The following is a 15599-nucleotide window of genomic DNA, read 5'->3' on the forward strand; positions in this document are numbered from 1 at the left end:
ATTTTAAACATTTTAAAAAAATTACAGTTTCAAATTTTTCTTGATAATGTTGGGGAGGGGAAGGGAGTTGCTTAGTATTTTTATACAACATATACGGTACGAAATCCACGCTTTTACTTGGTCACGTGAGGAAAGTTTGCGCTCTTGCCTCGTGTCTTTGCTGAAACCTCCTCTGTGTACTATAAAACGTGTTACTCGGTCTTCCTGAACTTTTAGAGCTTTGATAGCGATAATGCATACGTTATTGACCTAGTCAGACCGCACCGGAAAAGCACACTTTTGCTTCAATGTGTGCTGAAGTATACCATTCGAATATAGAACAGATACTGAAATCCCCTAAAAGCGTTAATGCTACATTTTATGATCTTAGGTACGAATCTATTATATGGTGTCTTCAAGTGGGTCATTTTGGGCGTTGGTTTATTGTGATGTGCTTAATTAGATAGCCAATACGTCGATTTCCTCATTTGACAGGAACCGCTGAGATTAAGATCCTGATTCGCCGGACATTAGGCTCTTTTCAACACTAAGCATATGTGATTGTAACCAGGAGTACAGCTACTGGTCATTAGATTTATTTACGTTGACAAACTGCACAATTTCGGAATGTAATTCCACTTGACCACAAAACGTATCTACAATGGAATTAAAATTCACACTGGGTAAGTTGATTCATCAGCTTTCTCTTTTCTCAGTCATGTAACCTTATATGACTAATTTTTCTTGCTGAGATCAGACATATACATTTAACTTTGATTACTATATTTAACTGACAGTGCGAAAACTGTCAAAACTGTAAACTCAGTATAAAACTACTTCCTCAAATGTATATATCGGGATTTATTCATTGAATTGTAATATTGAAGGTATGGATAGATAAAACACCAAAGAGACTGTCTTTTCAGTAAGACTCTTGATATATACTAACCAGATTCGTTCAATATTCAATTGACTAAATCAAAACATTTAGTTATGATTGGAGCAATTTTTTTCAATTCTTAATTTCTAAACGAGTTTATCACCCTGAATATGAACAAATTAGACAAAACTCGGAACACAAAATTCTCCTGGTTAAAGCCCCAAGCGACTGGAAAGTTTTCAAAACCTTTCAAGAAATATAGTTCCCAGGCAATTTTTGTTCTAAGCATATTACAAACGATGAAGTCATCACAGGACTTTCTTAAGGCTGAAAACAAATAACAGTCATTGGTAGAAAAGAGAGAGAAAACGTGGAAAGAAATAATATTAAAATATGTTGTCCCTTTTGATAGGGTACAGACATTTGAACTGAAGCACATCACATATCTTCGTTTAATCTTTGCTTTTAATATTTACGATAGACGTGTCACTGTAGCAAATATCAACAGAAAATTGGAAAATAGTATGTTAGGCGATAAGTATGTATGTTTAATGTAGCGAAGTTTTGTTTTATTATTTGTATGCATCAATTTTGCAGTGTATTTTTGAAGAGTTATTGCTCATACTTTTGGACTAAATCTGGGGACGTATTACGGTTTTCAATGAAGCTTGTACAATATTAAAGTTACAAGATACACCGTATTAATCGTTTCATTTGCTTGAACTTGCACTGGATTTTTGTTCATTGTATGGCCTAGAATGATTGCCTACATTGTTATCAACACGTGGCGAGTTTTTGTCCTGGTCATATATCACTTTTGCTTACATATCAGTGCATATATTTCAACTGTCTGCTTTTGACAAGCTTATGTCTACATGGCAGCATCAACTTTAATAATAATAATAATAATAATAATAACCACAACAATTCTTTTTAACTCTTATGTACCTCCACAGCTCCTCAGAACAACAAAGAATTCTGTTAAATATGCTTGTATGCTGATGGCTAATCTCCCAATCTTATATTATAGAAAACCGTCAAGGCTGGTTCTGATAACGTAAGATAGGACTAAATTAAGCCTACCCTGACGCATTAAGGTGACAGTACTCAATTAGGCCAACAATACTGCGTTATGATGACAGTACTCAATTAGGCCAACACGTTTGCATTAGGGTGGTAGTACTGATTTAGGCCAACACTACTGCATTAAGGTGATAGTACTTCAGTTAGGCCAACACTTGCATTAAGGTGATAGTACTCAATTAGGCCAACACTATTTCGTTAAGGTGACAGTACTCAATTAGGCCAACACTATTGCATTAAGGTGATAGTACTCATTTAGGCCAACACTACTGCATTAAGGTGATAGTACTTCAATTAGGCCAACACTACTGCATTTAGGTGATAGTTCTAAATTGGGCCAAAATTCTTACATTAAGGTGATAGTACTGAATTGTGTCCACCACACTGCATTAAGGTTCAATTCCTGATTCAGTTCGCTTATCAAAACAAAAGTGACTTAATTGAACTATCTGAGCACTCTGGGGTCCTGAGTTAAGAACAGTAAACATTTCTACCCAGGAGAGACAATATTTTATTACTGTTTTCTATCTTTTCTATATAAAGTAATAAACACGTGCAATCACTTTACATGTCTAGAAGAATTACAGTTGGCCAATATGAACACTGATGCTTAAAATAGTATTGACTTCAATTAGTGTGGGTAAATATAATATTCTTTCTCCAGGTATCTGGGCCGTTGTTCTTACCATGTGTGAAGGAAATATACATTTACCAGGAGCGTTTTATACAATGCATACCAATTCATCGCAGCTACTAGGAAGTGAATTAGAACGGATGGTGATTGGTCGTTGTGTGTGGGATGTTATGAAGGGCTCTCGAGTAAATGAAAACAACATGAAAATGAGTGAACTGTTTTCTCTTTGGTGTTCGTAAGTATGTTGTCATTAAATCACTTAGCTAGAGAGGCTGCGTAGGTTTTTATTTATTTTAAAATCAAGTAGTGCTTCAGTTATAACAATAAAGTTCATGCCCTTGCATGCCAAGTTTTACGTGATAGTATGGTATTTGCTGCCCTTATGCTTGCTTGTCCTTCAGTACGTTCTCCTGATCCATGTACTTGAACTGTTTCAGTACTCTCTCTCTCTCTCTCCCTCTCAGACACACACACAAACACACCCACACGTCCTATATGAAATAAGCATTTATTTAAACTGATGTTGCAGCGCATATTGCATAAAATATTGATACTTAGGTGCATCGGCGTCTATGACTCTGACCGATTATGTTACAAAGTATTGCCATCAGATCACGTTATCTCTTTCTTCATTATTACCTTGGTTTTAAATAAGTGATAACACCAACGGTACTTTCTTTAGACTGGTAAAGGATATTTGATCTAAAGGTTATGCAGGCAATGAGAAAAAGAAATAATAATATTGCCTTTATTTCTTTTTCAAGGCATTACGAATCACTCGCAGACTGCATGGAAAAACAGACTTTAGTCAATATACCCCATTTACGTTTCGTTTTTAATTCAACACAGATGAAGAAAAATGGCCGAGTCATATGTGACAGGGTTGCAGGTAATAATGGCATTTCTTTTGCTTTCCTTTTATTAATTGAGACTGTATGGGAAACACTCCCACGAGGAAATGTTAAAAGTGTTTTACTTTTTTAAAATTTATATCGACAAACATCTCTCTTCTGTTGCTCATAAATTGCGTTATTTTGTTTATTATCCTATGTTGTTTCATTCTGATTTTGATTTCGATATCAGCCTATAATGATGAGTGTCGTTAGGCATACATTTATGATATCTCGACTTTCTGCAGTTGTAAGACTAGATTCATACGAAATGTCCAGTAAATGTTTACAGAAATGAACTCTTGAGGTATATCCAAAAATATTTTGGGGTACATAAATTATATTGTTAAGAAAAAGCATGGACATTAAGGTCTTAATACTCGAAGACATAAAACATTAACCTTACGCATTACCTTCCGAAAACTGGATTTAAAACAGTGATAAAAACATCCTTGCCACTCTTAAACATCAATACTTCAGTATTTGTAAACTTCTCTGAATCCAAATAGAAATCGCAACCATAACAATAATGCTTCTCTATTTTATATTCTAGTTATCCGAGCTAAGCAGACCGTTAAAGAAATGTTTTTTTTTTCCTCGTTGCAGAAATAGGGGACAGTGTTAATTGCCTGTCAAATTTTACTTTGAACTGCGAGAAGAATTACACAGAAGCTTTAACTCATGTTAAAACCATGGAGAAAGCATGCAGGTATGTTACATCTCCGATCCTTTATAGATTGTTATACATATCGAATACTGACATGTGCAAATGTTATATTTTTGTGCTTTGTGACACGGTATAACAGAGGGAATCTATCTTTAACTTGATGTATCTATCTCCGATTCATTCTACCATGAATTTCAAAGGAACTTCAATGAGAATCAAAATGGAAACCCGTACATAACACACCTACGCTTGGCCCAACACAGATTAATCTCACCGCCATCCACAGATTAATTTCAACGCCTTCCACACTTTAATCCCAACTCCAGCCACAGATTAATCTCATCCCCAACCACATATTAATCTCATCCCCAACCACAGATTGTTCTCTTTCATCTAAAACAGCACAATTTTATGTCTTATACGGCTGGTTTTTTCTTCTATTTTGTGGAAGCATATTGTCGTTAGTACAAGTCTAACCCTACCGCAGACAAGAGAGACAATGAACTGGCGTCTCATAAGGCAGATCGGGGTCTATGTTGTTTGGTTGTACTGACTATTCCTAAAAAACTGTATTGACCCAGATCAGCAGGCGCTTTATGCAGCCTACCATTCTGCTGAATGTTTTACTGTAATATATGAGATACAAATCTGCTCTAAAAACGTTTAAGTCTTTTCTGAAATCTGTTTGTTTGTGCTTTATGTTTTTGTCCATCCCTAATTTTCTTAAGTGGCCAAACGGGATAGCATAATTAACAAAATTAAATAAAAAACTTATGCAAGGCCAATCATCACTTTTAATTGCTACACTAATAGACATTTAAACATCACACCCGTTGTAATGTTACATGTTTGCAATTTTCTTGTCTGCTTTTTTAATCTAAAAGCACAGACAAGGGCTATGACCTATCATTATCGTATTTATCTTACTTATCAAAAATGGCAGATACTTAATCCATCCCATGCTCATCTTTATCAGTATGGAAACCTATAAGAACATTTTACTTTAAATCCATATTTTTCAATTCTCTAACTGTACATTCTTGCAAATGCAAACAAAAATGTAAAATGCCAATTAAGCGGGGGAAAAAATAAAAATAAAAACAACTATTTTAATAGGATATATAGTTAATATATAATAGGCGTTTTGTCAAAGTTGTTCCCTCTCAGTTTCTGTCTGTAGAACTACAAACGATCGTTTCTTCTGCGAAAGTAACCTCGTGGACAAGCGATGGAACAATACCAGTATAAGATGAAGTAACAAGTTTTAGGTAATCTAATTGTTGATTATTACTTTGCAGTCTAACATATGACATGATTCCCTGCTACATGGATGAGTTCAAGGTCAGCTCATGCAAAGACCCAAATATACTGTATCAAATTCTGGACTTTCTACAGGTATACTTGAATCCGGAATGCAGACAATGGTAAGTATATTTCATAGCATTTATGCAGGCGATATTCTACTTTTTATACTATCATCAAAACGCATCATAATGGAAAGTGACTAAATAGATTCTCAGTCATTTCAAAATAGTTATTTAGTCAGAAAGTATTATTCCTGACTTTGTGATTCCAGTGAAAATTTTAAATAAATAAATCCTCTCAAATATAACCTGAAACACAAGTAAAATTGATTCCTCTGAAGACTCATGTTCAGACAGGTATAAAGAATTTATGTTTACTTCTCCTTCATATAAAACATAAATCACAATATAAGGACCAGGATGAGTGTCAAAGGTTAAATTCTAGAAGATTCTAAGTTGTCAGAATGAGGGTCAAAAGTTAATTTATATCAACAAGATCAGGGTTGTTAATAAAACTTTATTAAATAACATCGGAAATAGCAGGTACACCAGTAACTGAAGAAGGGAAGACCTATGTTCTGAACTCAAATCCAAGTAAACATGTTTAACTACAAGTAATAATAATCTACAATCATAGATAATAATTAGCTATGTAATATGTTGTTTACAAAAAGACAGTACTCGGGTAGGCCCAACTCCTACCTTCAATTGTGGACAAAAGTAAATCGTAATACAAAGAGTACATACATACATATATATATATATATATATATATATATATATATATATATATATATATATATATATATATATATATATATATATATATATATATATATCGTGATCTGTTCAGTTTACTTTTGCCGTTTTGTATACGTGAACTTGATCGCATATTTAATACACAATAGTTGAGATAATGTATATACCACCGTTACAAACTTAAAGTAATGTTTGTGAAATGTTCTCCAGGAAGAAAAAGGCTCAGGAATTTTGCACAGACGTTGCGAGCTCTGTTTTCCCCGTAGGATCGAGAGACAAACTCGGCAACTACTGTAGGTGAGTACCAGTCTGGATAACATATTTGCAGTCACGATTGGCTTTTGGCGAAGATGTAGTGTCTGGGGGGTGCAATTAATATTACATAGAAAACCAAACTTATGACAGGATCAATTTTACTGAATTCCCAAGTGACATCCAGTGCGGTCACACAGTTCAGTTACTGGGGGGGGGGATCATTATTAAGAAATTCCGAATGAACCGGATGTAAATGGAATAACTTGGACAATGCTTTCCAACGTGTAGTGAAATGTCTATAATTCACCATATATAGAATTACTGTTAGGATTAGAATTTTGAAAACTCTATTTTATTGTACAAGAAATGTAAGAAAGCGTTCGGCTAATGATGCGTATTTCGTATCTGTGTCTTAATACAAGACAAGTTTCAGCATGTCTGACTCGACCAGTAAACATATTCTATACACTCGGTCTTTGTTATTTATAGTCGGCTCTATGGCTTTATATCTGTCTCTTGTACGTTGATTTGATATAGCTCGTACTGTTATCAAAGGATATATGAAGGACCGTAGAGTACACAATTTCCACAAAACCATACAACAGTAATGTAATTTGATCAATCTGTTAAACCATCATTTGCATGCATCCTAGTTCTACAATGTAAGACATAGCAAATGTCGTTTTTGTTGACGTGCTATGTCTTACTATCCAAATAACTGGCTTGTATAGCTTTTTCCAATGTCGTTGACATGGGAACGAGTAGTCAAAGTTTCAGGAATATCTTACACATTTGGCATCATATATCGACAATCTTCCACTAATTTATGTGTAATTAATATACTTACTATGCTGTCTTTATCCTGGCGGAATGAAAATATGACACTAGCAAATGGACGCATTTTCATGTTCCGTTGACATACATTTGAATTTTTTGCAATGCGACGGTAGTCGAGGTATGCCGAAGTAATTTTAAGTAGATTCATGTGGCGGATATGCTTCCGGAACGAAACGAAACGTCGCTTTACAATCACAATAGGCATACTATATTTTTATTCGTTTCATTAAAGAATAATATTTCAACTTAACCCGATTTTGGGCTTTCCCGGCCTTCATCGCTTTCCAGCCAACTGATTTGTAGGCCAACGAAACTTGTAGACAGGTCCATTTCTTTTGTGAGAATTTGAATTTATTAGAGAAAAGACATTAGGTTAAGTAAAGTCTGACAAAAACATTATAACTTTACTTTGTAGGAAAACGTCGTTATTGGTTGCTAGTTGTGTGTGATGTTTCTGAAAATGTGACTTTCGTTATACTCTTTGTCGACATCAAAACACGCTACACAGTGCCGTTAGGCGGTAAGACCCATCACTCCCCACCCCCCAGAACAAGAATATCGGGTGATGTGTCTTACATTGTAGGACTAACATACATCCATGCAAATTTAATGAACTGTGACGGAAATATTTATACATTTTGCGGTTGTGTAAGAATTCATGATGTAAGCAAACAGATGATTTGAATGACCGGTCCCGTGGGCTCGAGAAATCAACATGAACATTTCCAAAGTACACTAGTGTTGCTTTAAAAATCCCGTTAACAATTCCTAAGATATACAATGTGTATTTTAACATAGAATAGCCAGGACAGAAAACTGGGAAATACTTTTTTATTTAAAAATTGAATCATATGGAAAGTACTTAACTGTAGAATAGCTAAATCAAGGCCACTGGAAGTGTGAGGCAGTAGCGAGACCTTTTGAGGGCACAACATTGAAGGTAGTTTGCAAAGATAGGTAGTTTCCAGCTTTCTGTGGATTAAACTTAATTTTGTCTCTGCTAACTTTCTCAAAAAATATATTTTCGTTATCTTGGACGAAATATCTCGAGTCTGCAGTAAGGTGAGTACATTTGTCGTGTATTTTTAATAGGGACTTCATCCAGATACAGTTGTCTTGTTTCTACAGAGAAGTAAACAGCTCCGTACATCTTAATGACCGTCTGGTATCCATGGAAATTTGGAATGCTTCTTTCATCCAATACATGGAGAAAAAGTGCAGGATCGAGTTAAGTAGGTGAAAATTATGCATATTTTTGTTTCTGTTGGAAACGACAGCATTATTTTTTTAAACAAAAAATACAACAGGGATCCATACATTTATGGCGATAAAATCTAATTTAAACGGTGCTATTTGTTGTTTGTATTGTTGCTCTTTTTCAAAGATCCTTTATTCGTTTTGTTTGTGAGCACCATATCGGTGTCTGTTTTTCGTCCGATAGCCCATTGTTATAATGTTGCCATATGGCAGAGTAGTATAGTATGACGTTTCACATCCGTCCGTCTTTCTATTATAAATTTCACTTACGCATGTACGCACAAAAAAATCAATTTGTCCGTCATCTACAGTTACCAAACTTAATGAATGGTTTGTACCTGCAGAATGGAAGAACCAATCGATTCAAAACATCCATAGTCAAGGTCCCTGACTGATGGCAGAAAAATGGTTCACACACAATAGCATTCGTTCAACAGTTCAGAACTGGGACTCTTGTTGTGGATTCCTTACATATTTGGAAAAGCAAACTCCTGTCGATTTTGAGATCAAAATTAAAATGTCAAGGTCACCGAAACTAAAGGAAAATGGTTTCTGCATAAAAAGATATTTTTCACGTAGCTTAAACAAAGTTTGCATACGTTCTCTATTAAGGTATGAAAACGACATATTGATTTGGGGATCAAAATGACAAGGGTCAAGGTCATTTTGGCTCCAGGACAATTGGATTTTGCAGAGTAATTTTTGTTCTAGAGTAAGTTCCTTAACTAAACTTTATGGATTGCTTGCACTTAGAGTAATAAAGAAAACCAACGAATATGGCTCTGTAAAGATCAGGTGTCCCGATCATTGTATGTTTAAAAAGAAAATAATTCTTTCTGCACATGAAGATCACATACCTTGACCTATGCTCTGTGAGTCCTGGTCAGTAATCTCCAGAGTCAACCATATTCCACTTGTGTCTACATATTAGCTCTTAACACGGTGCGAGCGTATAATGTACTTACTGTACTCTTTTTTTTCAAGGGGGAAGGATCAATTTTGTGGACCTTGGTCTTTTATTTACATTTGTTATTCATAGTCTGATTCATGTTTAATTTTATTTTTCATCTACCATAATTATTTCCTGTATAACCACCAACTTCGTCTGCGAATACCAAGATTTGTTGTTATTAACAAAACAAGCACTTGTATTTTCGATTTCAGATGAAAACTTTTCCTGTTTACACTCATCGAAATTGAAGCTCTCTAACGCCAGATTGTGTCAGGAATCTTACAGAGAAACATACATCGAAGAAGAAAAACGGTTGGCTGAGGGAGAAACGCTGACCAGTGATATGATGTGCAAGTACGTGAGAACTTCTATTTATAATATAAAATAATATATCATCCTTCATTCGTATTTAGCTTGGAAAAGAAAACTCTCACAAGTTAAAGATTATATCAAATGATTATGGAACCTTTGGTATAATATTGAATCGAACCCAGAACACCATCTTGAATTAAAGAGTATGCCTTGTGTTACGTAAAGCATCAATTTACATTCTCCCTTGACACCGCTCGAGATAAGAGAGCTAAGAATGTGATTTGATGTGGGACATTGACAGTGATGCCTCAGAGACAAGCATGTAATTTGATGTACGGCATTGACGGTGATGCCCGAGAATAAAGAATGTAATTTGATGTAAGATATTGACAGTTATGCCTCATAGTCAAGAATTTGATTTAATGTAGAATATTGACATTCATGCCTCATAGACAAGACTGTGATTTGATGTAGGATATTGACATTCATGCCACATAGTCAAGAATGTGATTTGATGTACGGCATTGACATTGATACTTCAGAGCCATGAATGTAATTTGATGTACGACATTGACAGTGATGCCTGAGATCCAAGAATGTAACTTGATGTAGGGCATTGATAGTGATGCCCGAGAGCCAAGAATGTAATTTTGATGTAGGTTATTGACATTCTTGCATCATAGTCAAGAATGTGATTTGATGTATGATACTTAAAACTGTAACAAGAAAAAAGTGAAGACAACAAGCTTTGTAAAATTTAAAAAATTATTTATTTCCCTTGAAAAACAAGGTAAAAACGAGAAATAGAACTAATGGTTTTAGGAATCAAATAAAAAAATAATCAAAAAATCAAAAAATAGAAGTCCTAATAATAAAAAGTCCTAATGAAATTGAGTTCGAATCCCGATGAAATCCAAAATGAAAGGCGATGACGTATGATGTGGTCAGCCTCGTACTGATGTATCAACAGTTCTTTGTTGAATCACATAAAATAATATTACAGTTTTTGAATTCTATGTTAATTTCGATAAATGTCATTGTCCAAGAATTTATTTAGAGCACTAGTATTTCCAGGGAAAAGAATCACTTTTCTTAAACATAATTTAAAGAAAAGAAAATATTTAGCCCAAAACTTGTCACAACATAAAACATCTGGACATCTCCAGCGTTAAGGCAAGTATGACTATTATTTCTCAAAACATCAACAATAAATCTAGCTACAGCGCAAAACAGATGCCGGGATGTGGGTCAATCCTCTAGAAAAACCTAATTGTACATGTTATTTAACACGTAGTCCATGTATGTCCTTGAATCTTCTTTATGAATCTTACTCTGAGAATGAATTTAAATAATAAACAAGTTGTTTACTACAAACTATCACTGGTTTTGAATAAGGTCAGGAACTATGTCAGCATTATATGCAATGTTTCTATAAAGTTGTTGACATCAAAAATTTAAAAAATCAGTCAGAACTGAAGTCTATTCCAGTAAATAAAGTTACATTAAAATAGCAAGTAGTGAAATAAAAATATTTAAACTTGCAACCAAACAATTAAATTAAATCAAATAAAAATTAAATCAAATTTACATAACACGTAGGATATTGACATCAATGCCTCATAGACAAGAATGTGATTTGATGTAAGATATTGACATTCGTGTCCCATAGACAAGAATGTGATTTGATGTAGGATATTGACATTCGTGCCTCATAGTCATGAATGTGATTTGATGTAGGATATTAACATTCGTGCCTCATAGTCATGAATGTGATTTGATGTAGGATATTGAAATTCATGCTTCATAGTCAAGAATGTGATTTAATGTAGGATACTGACATACATGCCTCATATCGAAGAATGTGATTTAATGTAGGATACTGACATTCATGCCTCATATCGAAGAATGTGATTTGATGTAGGATATGGACATTCGTGCCTCATAATCATGAATGTGATTTGATGTAGGATATTGACATTCATGCCTCATAGACAAGAATGTGATTTGATGTAGGATATGGACATTCGTGCCTCATAATCATGAATGTGATTTGATGTAGGATATTGACATTCATGCCTCATAGACAAGAATGTGATTTGATGTAGGATGTTGACATTCATGCCTCATATCGAAGAATGTGATTCGATGTAGGATATTGACATACATGCCTCATATCGAAGAATGTGATTCGATGTAGGATATGGACATTCGTGCCTCATAGTCATGAATGTGATTTGATGTAGGATATTGAAATTCATGCCTCATAGACAAGAATGTGATTTGATGTAGGATATGGACATTCATGCCTCATAGACAAGAATGTGATTTGATGTAGGATATGGACATTCATGCCTCATAGACAAGAATGTGATTTGATGTAGGATGTTGACATTCATGCCTCATATCGAAGAATGTGATTCCATGTAGGATATTGACATACATGCCTCATATCGAAGAATGTGATTCGATGTAGGATATGGACATTCGTGCCTCATATCGAAGAATGTGATTCGATGTAGGATATGGACATTCGTGCCTCATAGTCATGAATGTGATTTGATGTAGGATATTGAAATTCATGCCTCATAGTCATGAATGTGATTTGATGTAGGATATTGACATTCATGCCTCATATCGAAGAATGTGATTTGATGTAGGATATGGACATTCGTGCCTCATAATCATGAATGTGATTTGATGTAGGATATTGACATTCATGCCTCATAGACAAGAATGTGATTTGATGTAGGATATGGACATTCATGCCCCATAGACAAGAATGTGATTTGATGTAGGATATGGACATTCGTGCCTCATAGTCATGAATGTGATTTGATGTAGGATATTGACATTCATGCCTCATAGACAAGAATGTGATTTGATGTAGGATGTTGACATTCATGCCTCATATCGAAGAATGTGATTCGATGTAGGATATGGACATTCGTGCCTCATAGTCAAGAATGTGATTTAATGTAGGATACTGACATACATGCCTCATAGATAAGAATGTGATTTGATGTAGGATATGGACATTCATGCTTCATAGTCAAGAATGTGATTTAATGTAGGATACTGACATTCATTCCTCATATCGAAGAATGTGATTTGATGTAGGATATTGAAATTCATGCTTCATAGTCAAGAATATGATTTGATGTAGGATGTTGACATTCATGCCTCATATCGTAGAATGTGATTCGATGTAGGATATGGACATTCGTGCCTCATAGTCAAGAATGTGATTTAATGTAGGATACTGACATTCATGCCTCATATCGAAGAATGTGGTTTGATGTAGGATATTGACATACATGCCTTATATCGAAGAATGTGATTCGATGTAGGATATTGACATACATGCCTCACATCGAAGAATGTGATTCGATGTAGGATATTGACATACATGCCTCATATCGAAGAATGTGATTTGATGTAGGATATGGACATTCGTACCTCATAGTCAAGAATGTGGTTTGATGTAGGATATTGACATTCATGCCCCATAGACAAGAATGTGATTTGATGTAGGATATGTACATTCGTGCCTCATAGTCAAGAATGTGGTTTGATGTAGAATATTGACATACATGCCTCATAGTCAAGAATGTGATTTTATGTATGGCATTGACAGTGATGCCTTATAGTCAAGAATGTGATTTGATGTAGGCATTGACAGTGATGCCTCATAGTCAAGAATGTGATTTGATGTAGGGCATTGACAGTGATGCCTCATTGCGAAGAATGTTACTTTTAACATGAAAATTATTTGTTAAAAACAGATCAGATGATTAAGTCTAACAAGGTGTATCGTGTTGTTTTCTTTTCATTCCAGAAAGCATCAACGGCAAGTTACATGTCTTCAAAATGCATTGCAAGGATGCCCTTCTCAAACAATAGAACTGTTTGTCTCCACCGTGTGCGCATCTATGCCAGTTAACTGTGCATGCCAACCTTTTCTACTCGAACCGCTGATCCAAGAAAGTTCAATGGGTTCATCCAAGCTAGGTCTTGAATCACCAAAAATAATAATGTTGCAATTGCTCCTAGGCCAGGTTGCTATGCTGCGGTTTTTATAAACACGGATGTCAACCGCTTCATAATCAGTGCAAAGGTGAAAGAGAACTACCAAACAAACAAGTTCTAAAGAACGCATTGTGACAACATAGCTTGTTTGTTTAATACTTGTTGATCTCATAATTCACGTGATTTTACACAGCAGTTTTTAATAATCCATCCAGAAAGTTTGTTGATTTGTTCTAGGTGACGAGATTGTACTTTTACTCATGACAATACAGGGACTCAAGTTAATACTTGGCTTTGACTCGTTTTAATACAGGAACGTGACTCATGTTAATGCCTCAAATGTTTCCTGAGAAATGCAATCATAATTTTAGAAGAAGAAAAAAACAAACAATTGAATCAATGCTACTGTTTTTGCCATGATGTGAGAGCATGCGCTTCCATAACGTGTTCTTGCGTTAATAGGTCTATTTTATTTTTGTTATACCTTTGTTTCTATGAATTACTGATGTACTGTAAATTAATGTAAAGGTATGTTTACTAATCTATATTCCCTAGAACTGCAGATTTCTCTTACGAATCTCTTCAGTATTGTAACGTTATATTTTCCATAATTGATTCCATCATCTACCCCAACCCACTTGCGGTTGAAAGGATGTATAATATACCCAATAAATCCTCTTACCGTAAGAAGCTTGAAGGAGACGCGCGCGCGCGTGCGTGCGTGTGTATGTGTGTGTGATTTGGAGGTTTAACATTGCTTTAACAATGTTTCAGGCACTACCCTCTTAATGCTGAGTACCTAGCAAGGCAGCTGTTAGTGCCATTTTTATAAATCTTTGGTATGACTTTGGCGGGGTTCCAACCCGCGACCTCCCTCACCCGAGGCAGACGTTCCAACCACTATGCCACAGGAGTGGTCTTCTGAAGGAGGCAGGAGCATCAGTTACTCAGTGTCTAGCGTGCCAGACTTACCATGCGAGTTACCAATCCTACCATCGGATAAGCTGGGTCGGCCACTGTGTTGCTTCTTTGGCTATGTACTTTATTATACTTGCCTCTGCTATAAATAACCAGCTTTTCTAGCTGTGCCGTAAAGCACCAGACCCCAAAACCGATATTTTTAACATCTAGTTTTCTTCACAATACTGTTGTTTTAGCAACTTTCCCCATAAATGACCACTTATAAGTTTTTACGTATCTCATTATAAAGGTTTACTTGACGGCATGATACTAATGAACTTAAGATATGTTTAAATGCACAATACTGTGCGTAATAACAAATGTCAAACACACCCCACACATAAATAAATTTAAAATATTAAATTTAAGCAAAAATAATAAATAATAACAAAACAATACAAAACTAACAAGAACAACGTAATTCTCAGTCTGTAAATGGTTAACCGAGTATTTTGTATTATTCCATTCTTCAGGATAATTTGTATTTTTGTTGATCTCATATTTTTGTTATGTTTTTAACTTTTGTACTTTCAAAATACATGGATTCTACGAACTGTACTTTTTTCTCAATAAATACTTTCAAAGAAATTAAGTTTTATATAGCCGTACAATTTATAGCGCCTGAGGTACAAAAAATTGAACTTCATATTTTGTTTAAAAAACTATCGACGCAGAAAAACACCGTTGTTGCATAGCGTGTACTCGATTTTCGAGCTTCAAAACTTCATGAATCCTGTCAAAATATGAAATTAAATTCTTATAATAAAAATACTTATTAAAATAATATCTCATTTCAAGAAACAA

The 15599-nt window shown here is 34.9% G+C and overlaps 1 protein-coding gene across 1 annotated transcript; it reads left to right on the forward strand.

The window, feature by feature from the left end:
• The first annotated feature begins 220 nt into the window (after positions 1-220).
• Positions 221-15383, forward strand: LOC149798205 (uncharacterized). The gene is made up of 9 exons (XM_089963291.1): positions 221-662; positions 2607-2811; positions 3341-3465; positions 4073-4175; positions 5432-5557; positions 6407-6493; positions 8381-8520; positions 9710-9851; positions 13645-15383. The coding sequence occupies exons 1-9, from the start codon at positions 641-643 to the stop codon at positions 13886-13888; spliced, it is 1194 nt and encodes a 397-aa protein (XP_089819417.1). The 5' UTR covers positions 221-640; the 3' UTR covers positions 13889-15383.
• Positions 15384-15599: the final 216 nt, after the last annotated feature.

The sequence above is a fragment of the Sinohyriopsis cumingii genome, chromosome 6 (assembly GCF_028554795.1).
Source record: "Sinohyriopsis cumingii isolate HCF-2022 chromosome 6, ASM2855479v2, whole genome shotgun sequence".
Classification (NCBI taxonomy): Eukaryota; Metazoa; Mollusca; class Bivalvia; order Unionida; family Unionidae; genus Sinohyriopsis; species Sinohyriopsis cumingii.

Coding starts and splice junctions, on each gene's coding strand:
- LOC149798205 (XM_089963291.1), top strand. CDS start 641: ATGGAATTAAAATTCACACTGG. Junction 2,812..3,340: donor CTGTTTTCTCTTTGGTGTTC/GTAAGTATGTTG, acceptor TTCTTTTTCAAG/GCATTACGAATCACTCGCAG. Junction 5,558..6,406: donor AATCCGGAATGCAGACAATG/GTAAGTATATTT, acceptor AATGTTCTCCAG/GAAGAAAAAGGCTCAGGAAT.